Consider the following 21,649-nt stretch of genomic DNA (forward strand, 5'->3'; position numbering starts at 1 on the left):
ACTGAAGGTCATTTCCTCCTCACATCCAGCCGCTGACCTGCCGTGCTGCTCACCCGTTCTTGCTTCCAGTCACTCCGTCAACCCAGTCCCCATGGGGCCCAGGCACACCCCCCTTCCCCAAAGCAGCCGAAAGCTTGTAATCGCCCCGGGGACTCTGGCAGACTTCCCCGCGGCAACCCCTCACCCGCCGCCCCCGGCGCAGCAACTCCGCAGCCGGGAGCTGAACCAGCTCTCGGGGACCCCCCCTCAGCCGCCTGGGAACCGGCCGCTGCCGCGGCCCTGAGCCCCCGCCCGCCCAAGACGGCGCCCCGGAGTGGGGAGGGCAGCAGCGCAGCGCGGCCCGGCCCCGCCGCTCGGCTCCGCGCTGCCATGGCAACCCTACGAGCAGGCCGCGGCCCTGGCCGGGCGGGCACGCGCCCGACCGCACCCCTCAGCGAGATCGCGCGGGCTGAGGCTGCTGCGCTTTAAAGGGATCGCCACCACGCCCACAACCCCTCCCCAGCAGGAGCAGCGACGCTGTTCCCATTGGCTGGCCCCTCCCCGGCGGCCGCGTTCTTTTCCCTTCGATTGGCTACTGGCTTCTCCGGCCACGGCTCTCTCGGTTCCGATTGGCTAGTTGCCAAAGTCGCCATCCTCGCCCTTTCCCCGCTCCGATTGGCTCGTCTTCCGCCGCAAGCCGCGCCCTAGCCACACTCTGATTGGTCACAGACCTCCCCCGCCGCGCCCTGCCACGCTCCGGTTGGCGTCCGCGGGACGCCGGGGCCCGCCCCGCCGCGCGAGCGAGCGGGCGCGCGCCGAGGCGGAGGCCGGCGCTGAGGCGAGGGTCTCGGGCCGCCCCCCCATCGCCAGTGTCGGCGGCGGCGGGATGGCGGCGGCGGCGGCAGCCGGAGCATTGGGCTCGGCCCCCGCCGCGGGGCCCCCGGCGGTGGTCAGCGGGGCTGCGGCGGCGATGTCGGTGGCCGGCCCCGGGCCGGTCCCGGTGCCCATGAACCTCTTCGCGACGTGGGAGATCGACCGTTCGGCGCCGAGCTGCGTGCCCAGGTGAGCCGCGCTGCCCGGGGCCCCGCCGGAGGCCGTCCCGCTCCGCTGTGAGGGCCTTGGTGATCCCGGGGCCGGGGATGGTACGGGCCGGGGGGAGGCAGTCCCCGGCCGGCCCTCCCGCGCCTCTGGGATCGGCGGCCCGTGCAGCAGCCCTGCCCCGCCGGGCCGAGCTGCGCCTGGGGCCGCGTCCCCTCGGTGGCGGCTGGGCCTTGCCCCAGCCGGAGGATGGATGCGCGGCGAACGGATACCCCGGCCGCCGTTCCCCCACCGTGCCGCCTGGTGCGCTTCCAGTGCGAGCAGAGGCAGCACTGAGGACCGGCGGGGCTGGGTGTTCCAGTACCGGACCGCGGCTGCGTTGACTCCATGTTGCGGCCTCTGGCTAGTGCCTGCCGTGATGGCCATGGAAGATCTCGATGATAGCGGGGTCTATCATTGCGGCCGTACTGCTTCTGAAAGCTGCCTCTTTGCCGCTGAAGATGGCCTTACAGCTGGTCCCCTGAAGCCAGGTAGTGGCCACCTGGCATCCGTGCGCCTGTGGGGTTACCTGTGTCACCTGCACTCCAGAACATAGGTAATAACCAAAAGGATTCACTGTGCTGTCAGCTGAACTCACAGTTGTACCTCTGGCAGAGTTGGAAGACAAGCTGAATGGTGTAAATGTTATTGCTGACTATATGGTTAAGGATATGTCTGGGCTAGATGTGCCTATGGGAAGAATGCAAGGACCTGTCTTGGGGCCAGGAGGTGCTGGTTGTGTTAATGAGCTAGGTGGCTTTTGGGCCACTCATCTTACCAGACATTGATCATTGGTCTTCTCATGAGAGTTAACGGGCAGATTCAGGAAGTCACTCTGGATCCATGTATCTCTGGGCTCTGGTGTGTTGCCTACAAGTGATGTATTCAAGTGCTGCACAAAAACTAGAGGCATAAAATTCAAGAGGGAAAAAGTAATATTTCCTGTAGGGCAGGAGAACACCAGCCTTTGTGAAAGGGCTTCAGAAGGTTGATGTATTTGTAGGGAGAAACTTGGTGATTGAGTGGCCAGATGGGTCGGGAGTAGAAATGTTCCATAACACTCTGAGCTAGTAGAGAAAGCCTGTGTGATTGCGATGCCCAAGGAGGTCCCGAGCTGAGCAGACAGCAAATGGGAAGGAGTTTGCAACATGTGTCTGTGAAAAGCCAGTGCACCTTTTGATGAGACAGGCTGAGGCTGTTGTGTGGAACAGGAAGCAGTGATCATTCTATAGCTTTAAAGTGACTTGAGGTATTGTTTATTTGTGGGTAGGTTACTCCCAAGCTGGAATTTGGAGAGCAGGACAGTATTACTAGGTTGACTTCCTGCAGAAAGAAGTTGCAGATACAGAGCACAGAACTTAGTGATAGCATGTGTATGTACATAGTCTTTACAAATGGAAATGCTGCAAGAGCTAGAGAGAACCGCTTTGGGGAAACCAGAGACAGAATGACTGAGAACCGTGAGACCGAGTTTACAAGTGGGTTACATGGTGGCGGGATCCCAACAGGTGAGCAGAAATGGTGTGTCATCAATTTGAATGTTGTTTGAAGAACTGCTCTTTGGCCCAGTGAATCCTGTGCCTTTTCACAAGGACAGTTTCCATTAGTATTGTGTAGATGCCTGTTTTAATGCATGAGCTTCTTTGTGTGTTGATAGCCGTGGGGGGCAACCATCTGACAGCTTGGAGGGAACTTACGTAAAATTAATCTGAAATTTCATCTTTGGAATGTCTTCAAATGCAACATTTTTTAGGATGGTAAGAAGCTGATGGAAGCTGATTCTTCCTTCAGAGGCCAGGGCTCTAACGTGGTGTGCTGCTATGCCTGTAGAGTCAGCAGGTGTCTGGAGAAGCCCTGTCAGGCCACGGTGACCAGTTTGGGACTGGTGTTTCTGTGTTTTCTAGTCTTCAGCTAGCCCAAGCTTTCCTGAGTAAGCGGGTCACAAGTGGGCACCTATCAGGCAGATATTTGTGTTCACTGAAACTGAAGTGAGATCAAGCCCCAAATCTGAGCTGGGTTAATGGTGTATCTGTGCACTGTGCCTACTTATTGCTTGCCTCTGCTGACTGCTTGTATAATGTTTTAGTCTTAGTTATATGTTCTTCAAGGTAGAAATTCTGCTGTACTGTCCCAGTGCCCAGCACAGGTGGCCTCTGGTCTTATTGTGCTTTGGGGGTGGTAGTGGTGGCAAAATAATATCCATTCAAGGGTAATAATCCTTCTCCCTTGGGCCTCTGTCTCTTATGTGTTTGTAGTCTCCATTCTTCCAGCTCTATGCATATCTAGGGAAAGGAGAACTTTGCACTGATTTTAATGCTATAGAACATGCTTTCTTTTTCTAGACTCTGTATCATAAGTCTTTCACAGAATCACAGAATGGTAGGGGTTGGAAGGGACCTCTGAAGAAAGATCATCTGGTCCAACCCCCCTGCCAAGGCAGGATCACCTAGGGCAGGTTGCACAGGAGCATGTCCAGTTAGGTTTGGAAGGTCTCCAGAGAAGGAGACTCCACAACCTCTCTGGGCAGCCTGTTCCAGTGCTTTGTCACCGTCACAGTAAAGAAGTTTTTCCTCATGTTGAGGTGGAACTTCCTGTGCTGCACCTTGTGCCCATTACCCCTCATCCTATCACTGGGCACTACTGACAAGAGACTGGCTCCATCCTCCTGACAGCCACCCTTCAGATATTTATAGACACTTATAAGGTCCTGTCTCAGCCTTCTCTCCAGACTACAGCCCCAGGTCTCTCAGCCTTTCCTCATACGAGAGATGTTCCGGTCCCTTAATTATTCTTGTAGCCCTCTGTTGGACTCTCTCCAAAAGTTCCCTGTCTCTCTTGAACTGGGGAGCCCAGAACTGGACACGATATTCCAGATGAGGCCTCACCAGTGCAGAGTAGAGGGGGAGGAGAACCTCTCTTGACCTGCTGCTCACACTCTTCTTAATGCACCCCAGGATACCATTGGCCCTCTTGGCCACCAGGGCACATTGCTGTCCCATGGATAACTTACTGTCTACCAGGACTCCAAGGTCCTTCTCCATGGAGCTGGTTTCCAGCAGGTCAACCCCTAATCTGTACTGCTGCATGAGGTTGTTCCTCCCCATGTGCAGAACTCTACACTGGTCCTTGTTAAATTTCATGAGGTTCCCCTTCGCCCAACTCTCCAGTCTGTCCAGATCCTGTTGAAGGGCAGCACAGCCTCCTGGTGTATCAGCCACTCCTCCCAGTTTTGTATCATCAGCAAACTTGCTGAGGGTACATTCCAACCCTTCATCTAGGTCATTGATGAAGATGTTGAACAAAACTGGACCTAGTACTGATCCCTGGAGAACACCACTAGCAACTGGACTCTGTGCTGCTTGACCCTTTGAGCTCTGTTGCTTAGCCAGTTCTTGATCCATCTCACAGTCCACTCATCCAACCCATACTTCCTGAGTGAAGTCTTTGCTGTGCCGGTGTTTCATTTTCTGAAAATGCAGCTCCTGCTGCTCCGGGAGTGGGACTGGGCTAGATCAACCTTTGTGGGGTTGCTCTGTGTTTGGCTGTTAATGCAGGACAGTTGAGATGTTGTGTCCAGGCCTTCAGGATTTCAGAGAGGCAGTCTCGGCCAGTAAAAATAGGCACCGTGAAGTATAAGCCCCAAGGTACTGAACAGTTCAGTAGTACGACTGTAAGACTTCTGATGCTTTGTAGGAGGATCTTGTCTTTTTAAGATGAACTGTTGCCCATAGTGGAAGTCTTTCCTGCTGAATTAGGAATGCACCACTGAACTAAGTCCACATGTAATTTTGGAAATTGCCTTGCTCTCAGAATGGAGGTGTCACCCTTCCTGCTGGGGTCTTTCTCTTTTCAGGGACAAGTTGAGAGAGATCAGTGAACTCTTGATGTCCTTCCTATGAACTGAGTAAGCATAGCCTAGACCTAGCTGTCTTTGGCTCAAGTGGCTCTCAGGGGAGGTAGAGATGAATTTTCTGGGCAGTGGGCTATTATGCAGAGAGGCAGAGGGAAGTAAACACCTGGAAACAAAGCAAAATGCTCTTTGCATCTTCAGTTAGGCTACCCACCAGGATAGAGATTATTGGCTTCCCATTGCGATGCCTTAGAAGGAAGGCAATTCTGGTTGATTCATGCTGCAGGGCGTGAAGCATGCTTTTGCTAAAATAGTCAGTCAATCAGCCTTAACTTCCACTCATAGTTATCTTAGTAAAAGCCTTCATAGCAGTGTTCTGAGGCAGGAGAAAGTGTCTTTATTGTGATACCATACAAATAAGTACCCTTAAGGGTTGTAGCAGGCTTTTACTGTATGGAGACTGCAAGAGATGAACTAGAGCTTTGCCAAAGTAAAATGTCTGACCACATCAAGGTAACGTCTTACTGTGTTTTTGTTATTTTGTATGCTGATCAGGCAGTACATTTGGAAAAAATGTGTGAAAGGACTTTGTGCAAACATGCTTGGGGTCTTGTTCTTTCCATCTAGTGTTATTTTTCAACCTTTTAACCTTTTAGCAAAGGACTGCTCTTCCTTTTTTCCCCTTTAATATCTGAGAGCCCATAAATGCAAGTTCTTAATTAGGAAATAAGATTAGATTGTATGATTGTGTTTACTCTTACTCTTTTTGCATGACACAGCTGTTGTGTTCAGTGTTATGTGGATGTTGTTTCAGTGATAAGTCATCACATTTCTAGTTAGAGGTGAGAGATAGAAGTTGTATTTTGGCTAATGTATCAGTATTGTTGAGCTCAGATTGCAAAGGCAGATTCTACCTGTCCAAATTATGCTGTGAATGGCACTGTAAGGATTCCAATACACTGCGTTTTGTCCAGAGTATCTTGTATCTCGGTACGATGCACGAGCTCAAAAACATTCCAAGTCTTGCTGCCACCCACACAGTGTGCTCGAACACAGTGTCTCCTGCTTATGATAGTTAGAAAAGCATTGACTTAGGGAAATGCATGTGGTTTTGGACTCACTTTGTGAGACTGTGTATGTGCACCTTCAGGACATTAAGTTTCAGAAGATGCTCTGAATTCTGTATCATTAAAACTTCCAAATGTGTGTTTTGGAAAGTTATAGCCTAATGAATGTCTTCTTGGAAGGAGAGCAGTTATTGCAAGTACAACTGGAAGTATCCCATAAGTGCCAGCTATGGTGATCCTTTGAAGTGTCATGACATGAATGTTCTCGTCTCTACAATCCTGTTGTCCTGTTTGGGCAGACAGTATCTATTACCTGACACCTCAGGGAGAGTAGGGTAAGACTTCATTTGTTCAGTGGGTTGCCTGCTTTCCATTCCCTGAGGTCTGGAAACCTTGCAATGGGCAGTACATGTTGTACAGTATGGAGGAACGTGCTCTCCTCTGTCACAGCTGCATTCAACTGGGTTGGCAGCATCTTGCAGCCCCATGAAGTGGGCTGCTCTGTCAGCTGTGGACTCAGGAGTCTGTTTCCTCTCTGCAAGGAGTATTGCCTGTCTTTTCTACAACCCCTAAGAGTTTCCTTTTCTGAAGCTGATTTGGGGATGACGAGCCTCTGAACTAGGTGTTCCTTTAACAAAACACTTATTCGAGCTGGAATAACATGTATTTATCTGCCTGAGATGTTCTTGAGTGGCTTCCTGGGTAAATCAGGCATTTTCATGGTAAACTTCCAACCTCAGCAAAATCCGATCTGTTTGGGTAAGCTACAGAGTTGCACCTCTGGGTATGTTAAATGATTCCAGATTGTTCCCTCAGAAGATAGTAAGATGCCGTGACAAACTGGAGTAGTTCCAGACCAGGAGTGCTTGGGAGAGGCCACAGTTTCTTGTAAGGAAACAGTCTGTTATAACTGGTGATATTTGCCGTGTTTGAATTGTGATTTCCTTTTAGTCTTATATAGAAAACAAAATGTTGTAAACAGCTATCAGATTGCTTATTATTCTTAATATTGTGGGCTTAGCTACAAGCCTGCAACATAATACATCTGATGTGTTGTCCACTATCTGTCACTCTCTGTGGGTTGTCTGTCACAGAGGAGCACATTTGGGATTTCTCCTCTGGCAGTGTTATGTTTCCCTTCGGAGCATGCAATAATTGAGTGGTGTCTGTTATTCCTTCTTTCTGCTCATTAGTGGAACTTAGGACAAGTGTCCCCTGCCAGTATGATTGACGGGGGTGTGTGCTTCTTTCAGAATATTAATAGTGACTTTCCTGAAGTCTTAATTTTATTTCAAGTACCTGCCACACTGCCTCCTAGTCTTGCTCTCCAGTGTTTCATTCATTAGCTAGGCTGTGTTAGCTCAGTTGTCTGATGGCTTATAAAAAAAATATTGCATTGTTTTTATTGTGCTAGTACACTATAAGTGCTCATTCTGCTGCTTCTGGTGTATTCAGTTATTTGTGCCTGATTACTAACAGCCATGTAGTATGCGTATAGTGCACCCTCTTCTGGGATGGAGATCCCCTGACCTTTATCCTGTCAAAGGAATAAATTGCTGAGCACCAATATCTTATTGGGTTCCTGTAGCAGATCCATTCATTCTTCAATGAAATCTGTGCTGATGCTTTTTTGTAATTGTTTGCAACATGGAATGATTCTAGATTGAATGCATATCTCCGGGCAACTTCAGAAGAAGTTATTTCCAAAAAAGAGCTAGAGGTGAGAAGCATAAACCTCCATGCATTTTATAGCATGCCAGATGAGCATCTGGGTAAAGCAGTTTTCCAAATATCTTGTGTTCCTATCTGGTCCAAGCTTTCAGCATCCCAGCTGATGGGGAAGCTGTGCTTCCGTTTTGTTTTGGGTTTTTTAAACTACATCAAAGCTGGTGAATACTCTTTTGGGAAACAAGAAGTCAGAGTGTCTTACTCCTCTGTGTGGGATGTGGCAGCAGGAATCTGTCTCTGAACCTGGGGAAGCAGATAGCTGAAGTGATATTGCTTTTGCAGTCAGAAGCCTCTTAGATAAATGAGGCTTTCTTTGGATACTTCAGTATACTCATTGCATATTGAAGGAGAGATGCAGTATTTCAGGTACCTTAACACATTGCAACTGTGGTTACAGAGACCACTCCGTGCTCTGCAGTGCGATTCGGCCTCTGTGCACGCAGCCCAAAATTACACTGGCTTTTTCTGAAGGTCTGTTGCAATGCCATCACTTTTATAATTTACTGCCCACTCTCATCTCTTGTGCTCTTTCTGTTTCTCCTGTTTCATGTGGTCTAACCCAGTGAGGGATTCTGTTTAGTAAATAAAAACTCCTGTTGTATTTTGGCTGCTATTCTAGTTTTTCTAGGTTCTCCTTGTTTTCCTACTCATGCTGATTTTTACAATTCCACTTCCAGTAAATCCTCCTTATCGTTCTTCTTATTCTTCAGTGCAAACATATCTTAAGTAGCATGTGATCCAAAGCCAGTGCATGTCAGACCATCTCCTGGACAAAAAATGTCCAGGTTCCATGCCCAGCTGTGTATTTTTAACTGTTTTTCTGTGCATATAATAACTAAATTCTCATCAATATAGGCAGTTTGGGATGATGGCAGAACTCATGTCTTTGGTTCCATTTCTCAAAACTGAAAAACACTAACAATTAGCTGTTATGCTGTTACAACGATAGCAGGGTTAGAATAAGAGTAACTTCCTTGTAAAGCATTCTGCTACTCTTTTCCTGTTCTTTAATACCTTTTTCTCTACCAGGGGAGAAGATCATGTTCATCTCATTGATTCTTCTGCTGTCTGATTTTCAGTAATAGTTCAAGTAGTGATTCTGAGTCCATGTTATTTAGATCAGGTGTTTTTTAGATTTACATTATTTATATATTTTTAGAAGAGCTTCCTTGTATTTGTTATGCATTTTCCCCTGTGTTCTTTCAGCTATCTTCTAGTAGTCCATTTATTTTCTACTTTATCAATTCATCCACTTTTTTTTCATTATGCCTGTCCCTCAAAAGCCCTGCACACGCCTGCTGGTAATTTTGGCAATGTTCTCACATTTTTTCCTTGGTTCTGTCTTGCTTTGCACACCTGTAATTGAGTAATCTTTAGTTCTGAATCTTAATTTTTGTCTTTTCAAAGTAGTTTGACTTTTTCCTCAGAATTTAGAGACTATTCCTTGTGAAGCCTCGATGGCCACATCTTGTTCTTGTATGGCTTGTATTTTTCAGCTGGACTATGTTCTTGATGTGCTTGAGTTGTTTTTTAATGGCTTTTAGATTTTTTTCACTGTTAATGAATATCAGCTTTTTTCTTTTGTTAAACTTTCTGAATTTTCTTGTATGTGCGTCCCTGAAATACAGTCTTGTAAGATAACATTTCTTTGAGCCCTCTCACACCTTATGCTTGAGGCTGCTTGCTCCGAGTATTCCTTCCTTTCCTGTGTGCTCCTTTATCAGAAGCAGACTCAGGATGTCCATTTGGATTTCACAGCAGACTGTATATATGAATAACTTACTAATTTTTTTCCTTGATGTTTGTCAAGTCCCTTGAGTTTTCAAGCTTTTTCTCAGCTTATTATGTTCCTTGATCTACAGTCAGACAAAAGGACAACATTCCTATTACTCTGCATTTACACTTTGTTCATCTCACCTGTGTATTGATGAAATGTTTGTCCTTATTTGGAGATAACTTTATCTGTTGCAATACTGATTTTTGGAAGCTTGGACAAGTCACCCTGTTTCAGGGACCTGCTCCACCCACAAGGATCTGAGCAGAGAACTGCATTGTACGGGCTCTGGTTATTAACAGCTTGTGTTGCAAGTGGATGAAAAGCCTATGGAGAAATTTACCAGTCTTGGTGAGAATCTTTCTTTTGAGTGAAGAATCTTAACTGTGCAACTCTTTAGAATTAAACTTTTTTTAAAAAATATATAAATTTTTTGTCATACAGTTATGAAGAAGCCTCAAAAATGGATGCCCATGCTGGTTTGACACTGTCCCTTCCACGGGCCTGTGTCACTGCCATTGTATCACTTCAGCCCCTCCCCTGTACTCTCTTCCTAGATGTATCTTACCATAGTACCATGTTCTGAGCCTGCAGGTAGTCAGATCTAAGGTGCTTGCTAGCTCAAGATAACAGCAAAGAAAACCGATGGGATGTTTGGTAGGTTTGCTACTTCAGAAGTAGCAAGCTGTAATGAAACCTTAACTCTGCGTTCATCATTGATAGGAAAGTTGTTAGACTATGCATTACAGAAGCTGCTGTATGGCACATGTTCCCCTTTTGTCAGTATGCGTGGAGATCTCTACCAGAACAGACTGGATGATGAGCATGCCCTGTGTTTTAAGTCACTGTAGCAGGGTTTGCCAGACAGTTGTGTATTGGCACTTGAACGAAAGCCTGCAGCAGAGAACTGGAGGAAGTTGGTGTGGATCAGTGAACTAACCTTGACCTCATTTCACTGCTTTTCCCAGCTTGGCTGCATTGGCTCATCTCCAGGGGACTTGGAGGTGTACCCCAGCAAGCTCTGGCAAGTGATGAGTGTTAGGAAGTAGCTTGTCCTGCATCCCCATTAGCACTTTCAAACTTGGTTGAACGGTACTTATCACTGTATCTTAAGCACTTGTTCTTTTCTTCCTGTAGACAAGGCTGCAAGTGGTGTTTTTGTAATCACTCTCACTGCTTTGTGGTGGTTAATTCATTAACATAATTTATTTTAGCCTGGAGACACAGTGAGTGAACTGTTTAGCAACAGGTATCATGGCAGACTGCTAGTGCTGTGGCTCCGTGGAGGTGTGGTGCATTTGCACCTTGCCATGCCATTGACTGCTGCTCTCAGCTAAGCTGGCAGCACAGCATCTTTTGTTAAAGCAGCCTTGGATTTGGGGACAGCTGGTGCAGCAATTCTGTTGCGTATCTAGACAGAAAAATTCAAAAACTGTTACATTTGTGAAAAAAGTTCTTGACATTAACCATACTAATGCTGATGCCTAATTTCAGCATGGCTAAAATGAGAGAAGATCAATGTGCTGCTGCAGACTTCCACTTTTTTTCTGTCTGCCCTGAGGTTGCTTTTGGGCAGACCCCAAGTGAACAGCTGGAAGTTCAAACACAGTGATCTTAAGTAAAGCAATGACCAGTTAAAGATGTGATGTTTTCCAAGTGATGTACCCTTTCTGTTGCCTATAAAAAATAATTTTAAAAGTTTGCTGCAGCATGTAGCCTTACAACTGAACTGTGGATTGTTTAGTAAGCTCTTTCTAATGTTTCTAGGGAGGCTGTTATGCAGCAGCAACGAATTTAGTCGCATGCTTTATGTTAAACAAGTAACTTGTTTGAAAATAAAACAGAAAGATGACTTGTCTGGACACTGAAGTGAGGCTTAGATTCAGATCCAGGATCTGAAGTTGCTTGCTCTTCCTCTAGTTCAAATAACCCTTTCCCTGCCTGAAGCCATAGCTATGACTCAAGTTCCTGTTCTCCCCACTTTTTTCCCAGCTGCTTGTTTCCAAGCTGCAGTGTTGCCATTTCCTTGTGTGTGCTAGGGCTACTATGGAGTTGTGTTGTAAAGCAGAAGTGATCTTGAGGTGTGGCAGGGTTGCTCCCAAAGCTAATGCCCTGCAACATGGTGCCAGTATTCATAAAGGAATAAGTTTGTCCTTCCTTGGAAAAACAGAGCCTTACAAGACTGCCCATACACTCCAGTATACTTCCCGGAACTGAAAAGACAAAGCTGAAGATAGAGGAAATGTCTGAGGATTCTTCCCTGGCTTCCACAGACTGGAGAGCTGGTCTAGGAAGCCTGAGGGTGCTCAGAAAGAGGTGACTAGAGTGAAACCATCTGAGAGCCAGATCACCAGCAGAGTTTTCCTTGCTGTCTACTCTGGATGCTGCCAGCTGGGAATCCCCTGAACAGGCTTAGAGAGAACGATGGGAACTGGTGGAGTCTAGAGGAAGGTTTGGGGAGCAGTATGTGGAAATCAGTTGGGATTTTTTGAACTTTCTGCTGAGGTTTTACGGGCTCTTTGTGCTAAGGAAAGATGTTGCTCCCGGTAGGGGCAATTAATATCTACATAGCTTTGCAGCTGAGCATGAGAGAGGCTAATGGCTGTGTGACTGAGTAGCATGCTGTGCCTGCTGGGACAGGCTGTCTGGGCAGATCCTAATGCTTCCTCAGGAGATGCTTCTTGACAATGTGCTTATTATCTGGAAATCAGTTTGTGTGACAGGAGGTGCCAGGAGGCTATGGCAGAGTCTTGCATCCTGTTGTGGTAGACGCTGCATCATGTGCTATAATGAAACACTGCCTGTTCTGTGGGGATTTTACTCCATACTGTAGATAGGTATGGGTGAGGGGAAAGAGAGGTGAAGTGATTCATCCAATAGTGGCAAAGACGGATTATATCTCACCTCTCTGCCTGGAACCAGATCTTAACTCTAAATTGCTTCCTTCTGTAAAAGCAGTGAAGTCTTGCTGTAGCAGAGCCTGGGGCATATGGTTATATCACTGCAACCCTCCCATGCACATGGTGGGGTAGCAGTTGTTTGGTATGGTTTGTCCTCAGTTAATTTTCTTCCCCCTCCCAATATTTGGGTATTGTGAATAACATGGCAAATGAGTCATAGCCTCACAGAGGAAACTACTAAGAAAATACACATCTGTCCAACTCTCTCAACTCCTGATCTATTTGCTCAGTTTTGTCCTGACTTGTCAAGGGCAAGTGCCTGAAAGAACCATTTTTCACAGAAATTTGTGGTTAGAGGGAGGTTGGAGGTCCTATTAGATACCCTGTGATGGAGAACGTGGCTCTCTTCCAACCCCCTGTTTGCAGGCTGATATGCCTGGGTGCATTGTGGAGGCAACCCAACTACCCTCAAGGTTTGCTGTATTTTTTCAGTGGGGTGGTATTGAGAGTTGGGAGGGGAAAAGGGGAGAAGACAGCCTGGAAAGAGATGATGTAAGTGTGGGAGAGAATGATGTATTTTCAGGCTAAGCTGTTTCATGAGTAGCAGCAGTAGTTTAAGCAAAATTGAGTGGTGATCTTTTGAGTGATGCATCTGTGTGGGTATTTAATGTGAAAGGATGCAGAGTAATGGGTGAATGGTTTCAATGAGCCTGTTTCATTCATTTTTTGTGCTGCGAGGTGCACTTGCTCCCTACATACATAGGTAAATGTGCCTTTAATCCAGTGAGGTGAGAAGTCAGCCATGAGTAGGAGGCAAAATTAACAACCGTAAATACCCCTCTTAAACAATTGGAGGAAGAAAGGTTTAACAGCCACCCCCCTGCCTATAACTTCTGCCTACTCAGAGCCTAGCCAAGAGGAGGGAAATGAAATCTCTTAACCTTATTATTGTTTGTGACCACAGTAAGCAATACAGTTACTGCCATCCTTTAATCCTGGCACTGTTGGACACCAATTAGAACAGAGAAGTCTTGATTTCATACCCTTGCAGGCAAGATGTGCTGTCTGTGAATGAAATCACCGAACCTCTCTGTGCCTTGACCATTAACTGAAAAAACTCTGATGAGGCTTCACACTGACCACGTGGAGTTTGTCCAAGGAATGTGAGAACAGTTGGTCCCAAAATTTGAGTCCTGTCTATCTGTCTAGGTAAGGAATGACTGCTTGGCTGCCACTGGGTTCTCCAGCCTATCTTTTTAAGTGACCTGGGCACTTCCTTCATAGATCTCAGTGTCTTTTGGGGGAGGTTTGAAGCTTTTAGCAGATCCTGATAGTTTCTTCTTCTTGAGAAGAAGAATCTTGAAAAGCATGTTCCAAAGACCACTTGTACCACATGGTTATTTCTCCTCTGCGTAGCTAGGAGAGCTGTGAGATATGTAGGAAACTGGGCTATAGACTGCGGTAGCTTGTGCCTGTGCCAGGGTGAATGGTGTTCTTTGGGCAAGATGCAGAAAAGCAAAAATGGTTGGTGATGGGATAGCAGAAGTGGTCAACATCCCAGGTAAACACTGCTGTGAACAGAAGGCAGAGCAGTTAGTTATTGACCCCCAGAAGATCTTACATTCTCTTCTGAAAAATGATGAGGCACTTGTGTTGTGTCCAGTCCTGATTCTAGTGGCAAACACTCCTGTTGACATGAATATGAATAGGTTTTGGGTCCCAAGTGGCAAAAGACTAATAACTCTGCTTAATTACAACCTATTTTTTTTCTAATACTCTGAGAGTAAATGACTTTTCAAGGAGAGCTGGCTGTGAGATGTGCAGGATGTTGGAACTCTCTTTGGGAAGAAGGCAAAACTAAGTAGATCAAGGTTTAAAATCCAGAGTAGCTTTGTGTGAGAGAAGCTCTGCCTGCAGAGTAGATGTGATTTCAAGCCAAACAAACTTTCTGCTGAGATTAGAATTGTTCAGTGTAAATCTCTTCCAGGGTGGTTACAGCCTCAGCTGTCCAGAAGGAGACAGTTCTACAGAGCATCTTTCTTGTGATACTTGACAGCAGACCACCCTGAAAGAGGTTATAAAAAGGAAGTGTAGAGTTATGTGTTATTTTGCCAACACTAGTTACATTTGATGGTATAAGTAAAGCATGTCTGGTTTCAGAATTCAGTTCCTGTTATCCAGAACAAACATTTGCTGCTGACAGCCCTTTAGAAGGATCCCTGAGTTGTCAGGAATGCAGGTGAGTTGATACCTGATACGGTTTCTCTAAGCAGCAGGACAGAGAGCAAGATGAGGGACTTTCTCAGAAGCAGCAGTAGCAGCAGGTAGAACAACAAATGCTAAAAAAAGAATCTTCTTTTAAAAAAAAAAGAAAGAAAAAAAAGATAGGTTGTTGACAATGTGAGGATTTCTACAAGTACCTTTTGAGTGTTTTGGCGCTTGGTTCTTGACTAACTATGGGAAATGAAGCCACTGAAGGGGAAATAACTTGCTTCTTTCTGGGGTTGAGAGAGATAATCTCAGGCTGCCTGAAAGGAGACTTTTGAACAACAACTTCTTGTCTTATTTTGCAACAGCAAATCTTTTCTTCCCACAAAATATGTTTTGTAGAGCATCTGTTGCTCTCTGAGCATATAACTGAAACATGCATGCATGTGCACAAACCCCACCCCCCCGCCCACCTGAAAGGCAAAAAATGGACCTCAGTGACAAGTTACCACCCTTCTCAAGGACACTTAGGAAAAGCACGCACTGCAAAAGATCTTTGAATTTGAGCTGTGGTGACATGACTGTTAGTCCTTCCTGCTTCTCCCTGTACCTATGGACTCTCTTCGGAGTGCCAGCTCTGTATGCTAGCTTCCATACATGTAGGATGCTCAAGGGGTTGCAAGTGAGTTACTGCTTCTGAATAATACCTGGTGATGAGAGGTGGTGATGGAGAGTATTTTAAATGACCCCTTTGAAGCACATGCCTGTGCTGAATACTTGGCTCCACCAGTGTGCTTGTCCTGGACATCACACCTGCACTGTGCTCTGCCTGTTGCATGTCATCCTCCTTCTCCTGGGACAGAGGTGCTCAGCCTTTTAGAAAAGCAATAAATCCATTTAAAGCAAACAAATTGCTAGCTGGTACTGGCCACATTTCTGGTGCAGATCTAGGGAGAGGGGGCAAAAATGTAGGTGAGTTTGTGTTCTTCTGTCCTATTGAACCCAAAGCCATTTTGCAGCTGTATCACTAAAGCACAGTAGGAACACAAGCCTGTGGCATTTCCTTAGGATCTCTCTGGTTCCCACAGTTGTCAAGCTGTTTTCTGTTTCCTACAACATGCAGGTTATATAAAGGACAGGTGACTTTGGATGAGACCCAGCCATGCTTTGCACTTGCTAATTTTCTTCCCTTTATATTTTCAGGGTTTGTACTACCTTGACATTTCCCATATTTCAGCTATGATACAAATATTTTGAAGGATTAAGCCTTAATGTTTAGATTAGATAAAAGGAGTGTTGAAGGAAGGAGTCTGTTTTACACCTAGTGACCTTGTTCTTGTGCATGGACAGCCTGCAATGTTTGGGAGGAGAAGTAGCTCCTGAACAAACTGTTCATTGAGTAGGTCTGCTAATGACAGATGGTGTGGGGTAGCAACTGCTAGTGACCTAGTAGTAAAATGACCAGGACAGTGAAACAGAGTAGCAGAGACATTTTCAGGCTTGTGAATTTGCAAGAAGTTGTGTATGACTGATTCAAAAGAGCTTTTCAATGTTGTACTATGTTGCACTTCAAGCTGCGAATATGCAGCCACTGCCAATCTTAGATCTCCCAACTTTGGTTTTGACATGTTGTCTTAAGATTTACAGCCTGAAACACATGGATCTGTTGCTTGTGCTGAGTTTCACCATAGTCTTTCACTAACATTATATTGCCTCAATGGAGGACAACCTTAGAGCAAATTCACCTAAAGTGAATGCTTCCTTTCCTCTGACTTACACCTGCTGTGCATTGGGGAGTGAACCTCATAAGCTCTCTTACAGTATGTATGCAGGTCCACAACAAGTACCCCCTAAGTATGACTTTATTTTTCCTTCTCTAATGAAAGGCCTTGAGACATTGGGGACTAGGGAAAAATCTTGCTCTTCCATGTGGACACACCTGAGAACAAAAGTGTTTAGAGTTGCCAGGGACCCATAGGGGTATTTCTTTCTTGCCCATCTTTCTTCCCCACCCTCACAGAATTTGGCATGTGCTTTCTGTTGCATTGATAGTAGGAGTTTTACTGTAAAGTTTTGTGATTCTTAAGGCAGGCTTTGGTTTCTTTTTACTTTGCCTGCTGAGGTTATGCTTTTGGGGAATGTCATCTAAATATCAAGGCTAGCATCTGTCCTTTCCTTAAAAGTAAAGATCTGATTTTGAAGGTGTATGCAGATTTTGCTCTGAAGGAAGGTGTCTAATAAAATAAAGAATTTTCCACCAGGACAAGCTGTGTGTTTCTTGATGGCTGCAGCTTCTAGGTGAAATGGGTGAGATGCTCCTAAGGCAAATGTTAGATCTGCCTCTATGTTGTGAATTACTGGACTAAATCCAGTGACAAAACTGGATGTAAAATCCTGCTCCTGACTGCAGACAGCTCCTGAGGCTACAGCAGCAGAGTGTAACAAACGTGTTGAGTGTTAGGTTGTTCTTCAGGCACCTACTTTATTGCAGATCTGAGAAGGCTGAGCTGTGAGGTGTGTGGTTGAGTTTTTTCCCTGTCCTTTGGGATGCTTTTAAAGCTGTTTCTCAATGGCTGTTGGCAGACTTCCAGTCTCTTGCTGCCTTGCTAAATCACCTGTAGTGTTAGTGGTTTAGTAACACATGAGAATTACAGCAAGCATAAGGTGGTATGACTGCCATGTGTGAAATACACTGTTGTGCCCCGGGAGTGCAGATGGAAAAGCCTGCCTGAAAGTGGTGTTTGGGGTGACTGGTTAGTATGAATCTGAGTGCAAATCCAGCACTAACTCCCAGCAGCTGACATCCCTAGCAAGGAATAAGCTGGCAGGAGTTGTTTTCTCTCTCTGAGTTAGTTTTCTCACAACCCAAAGGAGAATGGAGTAATATGGCAAGGATGCTTCTGTCTTCATAGAAGAGCATTGCCTGGTGGGACTTTCTAGAGCTAGCAGCAGCTCTGCTGGAAAGCAAAAAGAAGGTTTGATGAAAATCCACTCTGAAACATGGCTACTGGAAGAATTCTATGGTTTTGATTTCTTCATCCATGGTAGCTGACTTCCATCCTCTCTCGTATGGACCTGGGTGGGGTTAGCCAGCATATTTTTGGTTAGATAGGAGACAATCTGCCTGCTTTCCAGCCTTTTCTAAAAGGAAGTTTGTCACTCTGTGGGTGGGGGGAGAAATGCCAACTTTCCAGGCGGTGGTGGTGCTAGGGATGAACACCCCTTACCTTTACTCCTTCATGCCGAGAAACCTTCTCTTGCAGTGCACCTGAAACCCTGCCCTCCCTCTTTTTTTCCGGAAAAGTTGGGAAGGGGCATGCAAACTATCTGTCAAGTATCTGCTAGAGATATTGATCTCCCATTGGTTGCTCTGCTTTTAGGCAAAGCAGGGCACTGGCTAATTACAAATTTTATTTCTTAGAAAAGAGAAAATCAAGCTTTTCTCAAGCAGAGTCACACTATTTCCTCTCAGTTGCTTCTCTCTGGGCATATGGGGAAAACAAAAGCTGTCCGCAGCCCTTCTGGAAGTTGCCTGAAAGTTTGGCTGACCATGGTGTGAAGCAAATCCTACAGCTGCTCTGATGCTCTTTGTAGGGTTGTTGGTTCGCATGCTTCAGGTGTTCGGGGAGTGTGTTAAGATAGAACAGGCATTTACAGTTCAAATATCATAGAATCTCCTGAGTTGGAAGGAATCCAAGAGGGTAATCAAGTCCAACTCCTGACTCCATACAGGGCAACCTGAATGTCTTGCTTTTTAACTGGAAATGGGTGCTTCCAAACCTTGCAGCAGGTAATGCAGTATTAAGTCTGTGGGTTCATCTAACACAGCAGTGGTGCCCATGACAGGGAGGAGAAGGTAGGCAATGGTCAAGTCAACCAGATGACCAACCAGACAAGCACTTGTCATGAGAACTGGCAGTGGGCAGCCTGAGCAGATGCTTGTGTGCAGTTAAGCTCTGCTACCTGCTTGTGATGCAGCAGAACAGACAGGTCATGACATGCTGCACTTGTGGGTGCTTCAGATTGTGCCCTGCTGCAAGGCTGAGAGGATGGATGATAGTATTTGTCCCCATTTATGAAGAACATCTTATAGCTCACTGGCTATGTGTTGGAGTCTTGCAGGCCAGGAGTGTACAGTGGGGAAGGGAAACTTTCTCCTACTGGTTAGTACTTTGTTTTGGGAAAGGAAACAATTTGTAGGGAACAACTTGAGGATCCATTGCTGGATCCAGGTAGAGGTGTTCAGGGTGGGAATCAGAGCTCTTCAAAAAGCTGTAACTTTGCTTGTAAGTGTAAAGGTTTTGGTGCTGTTTAATGCAACAATGGCTTTGAAGTTGTTGAGTTTCAACTTTGCAAATGTTAAATTCAGCTCCTGTGAATGAATATTGGACACTGTGTGGCTGGAGGAGTTACTCCTGGAATCAGGCCATTTCTTTGTTTGTCTGTTGAAAGCAGTTGCATCCAATATCTGATGGGGAGGCACTTTTTGGTCCATGTAACCTTTTATTCTCTTGACATACCTTACAAAAAAGGCAATAAATTTCAGACATGGCTTGACACCAGCCCAAGTTATTTTATTACTCACTGGTACTTGATGGGCCATTTTTCTGTGGGTTTTTGGAGTGTTGCCAAAACACTCAGGCAAACGGGTGTTTGTGTATGCTCTACAGGAGGTCAGACCAGACAGATGTTTAAGACTAATATCCCTCCTAATCTTAAAAAATATGGAAAAAAACCTCAATGGGAAGTCTTACATACTGAACGTTAGGAGGTGACATATTAGATCCTGACACTGAATGATTTTCTAGTAAGTATTTTCTCAAATATCAGTTTTTTGGGTTTTTTGTGTCTCCCCGCCACTGACACCACTTCCCCCTCAACCCCCCGAATATGTGCTGTTTGGCATCTTTCATCTTCTGCAATGCAAGTAGCTGGGAGGTGTGACCCAAAGCTATTGTGTGAACTCTCATCACAGCACAGCCAGTCTTGTCAATAGAAATCTGTGTAGCAGATTGCAGGACTCAGCACAGGACAAAATAGGTGAAATAAAAGTACTCAAAGCCAACAATACTGTCTTGATAAAGGTGTGTTAGCACTATGGTATGCTGAGGGAGAGAAAGGTGAGAGGCACCCCAAAGTTGCTAATTGCTGTTGTCTCACCTTAACTGGAAGCCTTGCTGAGTTGCATGCCTTTCTGCTGGGGTGCTGGGTGATATGTGTAGTTGGCATTAAAAGTGCTTCCTGTGACTCATGCATTGGTTTGTTTCAAAAGAAGGTGGGAGAGGTTTATTCATTTCTCAGGCCAAATTCCAAACCCACTGTAATGACACTTGGCATGACACCTTGGATGGCAGAATAGTGATTCTATGATTTTGAATTGGCAGTCCCAGCCTCACAGCTTGGGACTGGCACCCCTTCTCTGGCACTAATTCCAGCACATGCCTGACTATGTGGCAAGCCACCTCAGTGCTGGCCTGGAAGGAAACAACTCACTGTTTTTTAGGTTTGTTCTTTGCTGGATTAGCAGGTTGAGTCAGTTCATCATGTGCTCAAACACATGGTGGTGGTGGGGAATCACAGGAAGTGGAGAACAAGGCATTGGCTTCTGGTGTTGGGGACCACTTGGCTTGGTTCACCAGCTTCTCTGCCTGTACCCTCTGAAAGGGATGTTGATGTTCCCAGAGAACTGGTGTGATACTTGATTTCTGTGAATCTCTTACAAGGGCCTGAAAATGAGCCTGGAAACTAACTATCTGGACCCCTGGGGGCATTGTGGGGGAAGCTGGCTATGAGCAGTAATATGTTACTGCAGATAGCTAGTGGGCACAACCTGCAGCATGAGATCTGCAAAATGAAGACGTGGTGTTTTGTCGGGGGCAGAAGCATGGAGGAGTGGAGAAGGCAGCTGTATAAGGAAAAGGTCTTTCTGATTTAGCCCTCGTGTAAACAGATTAAACCCTCCTTTTTATTTCTTCACAAATGTCTTTTTATTCCTTTGATTAATGTGGATAAGTAGTCTCCTCTTTACATTTTGTTTTGGGCTGGCTTCAATTAACAGTGATTTGGAGGATAACCAGGTAGAGTAAGGTATTTCTCACTGCGCGCCAGTTCTAATGGGTATGTTATCAAGTGTCCTCTTCCCCAGCACGTTCTCCAGGTGACTCTGAGGAAATTTCTCCGCAGAGCTGGAAGTATGTTTCTAACTGAAAGAATGACTCTTCCAAAAACACCAAAGCATAGCGGAGTTGCGCTGAAGTGTAGGGATTCCCAATGAGATTGCGGCAGTGTGTGCATGTGTAAAAACTCATCTTTTCTTGTTATGTTTGAAGCTGTTACAGAATTTCCTGGGTACAGAGGTGTTTTATGCCCAAATTGCCATGATGTACCTGGGGCTGCATGCAAACGTCACTCAGCAAGCGAGTAGCAGGCATATTCACAAGGCTTTGAAATCTTAGACAGTTCAATCAGGAGTGCAACTCTCAGTCAGGGGTGTGTGCTGGACAGATCATCAATAGTGCTCAGATACCAGCTTTATCAAAAGCAGTGCAAAATCAGGAAAAAACCTGCCAGAAAGAGCTAACAAATAACCCCTACAGTTCTTTGTTCTATGACTGAAGAGTCTTTCCTTTAAGCCTTTCTTTTTCCAGAGGGGAAATCGACCATGAGTTTGAAACCCAGCTCTTTAGCGTCTGTGAGCAGCTCTTCTTTGTGCAGGATGCTCACTTAAAACTAACTTGTGGGACACTGTCTCAGCCTGCCTTCTGAGGAGGAGGCACCGTTACTCTCGAGAGATGGGGTGCTGGTTTATAGGCAGGGTGTGCACACAGAGCTTGTTCATAGGAAGCTGGGGGCAGGTAACGTGTGCTTTATGTAGCTACCAAACCTGGAAGCAGAGGTGACTATAACTGATGCAGGGGCTTTTCATAGTTATATGCCTGATCTCTGTCCTAGAGCTTGGTTGTCATCTGTATCTTCTGGATTTTTTTCTTCATATTTCATAGCTGTTCACATTGCTGGGTTGAATCTCTTCTTGCAAGAAGCGTATCTTACATTTCCTTTCCTCTGT

The 21,649-nt window shown here is 45.8% G+C and overlaps 1 protein-coding gene across 1 annotated transcript in view; it reads left to right on the plus strand.

The window, feature by feature from the left end:
• Window positions 1–865: 865 nt before the first annotated feature.
• Window positions 866–21,649, plus strand: part of LOC309403934 (phosphofurin acidic cluster sorting protein 2-like) — a gene marked incomplete at both ends in the record, with an annotated part of 70,089 nt that continues 49,305 nt past the window's right edge. The window contains one exon of the mRNA XM_081998234.1: window positions 866–1,041. Coding sequence (XP_081854360.1) covers window positions 866–1,041 — 176 coding nt within the window. The remainder of the gene's footprint in view (window positions 1,042–21,649) is intronic.

This window comes from Phaethon aethereus (genome assembly GCF_964289735.1).
Source record: "Phaethon aethereus genome assembly, chromosome: 3".
Lineage (NCBI taxonomy): Eukaryota > Metazoa > Chordata > Aves > Phaethontiformes > Phaethontidae > Phaethon > Phaethon aethereus.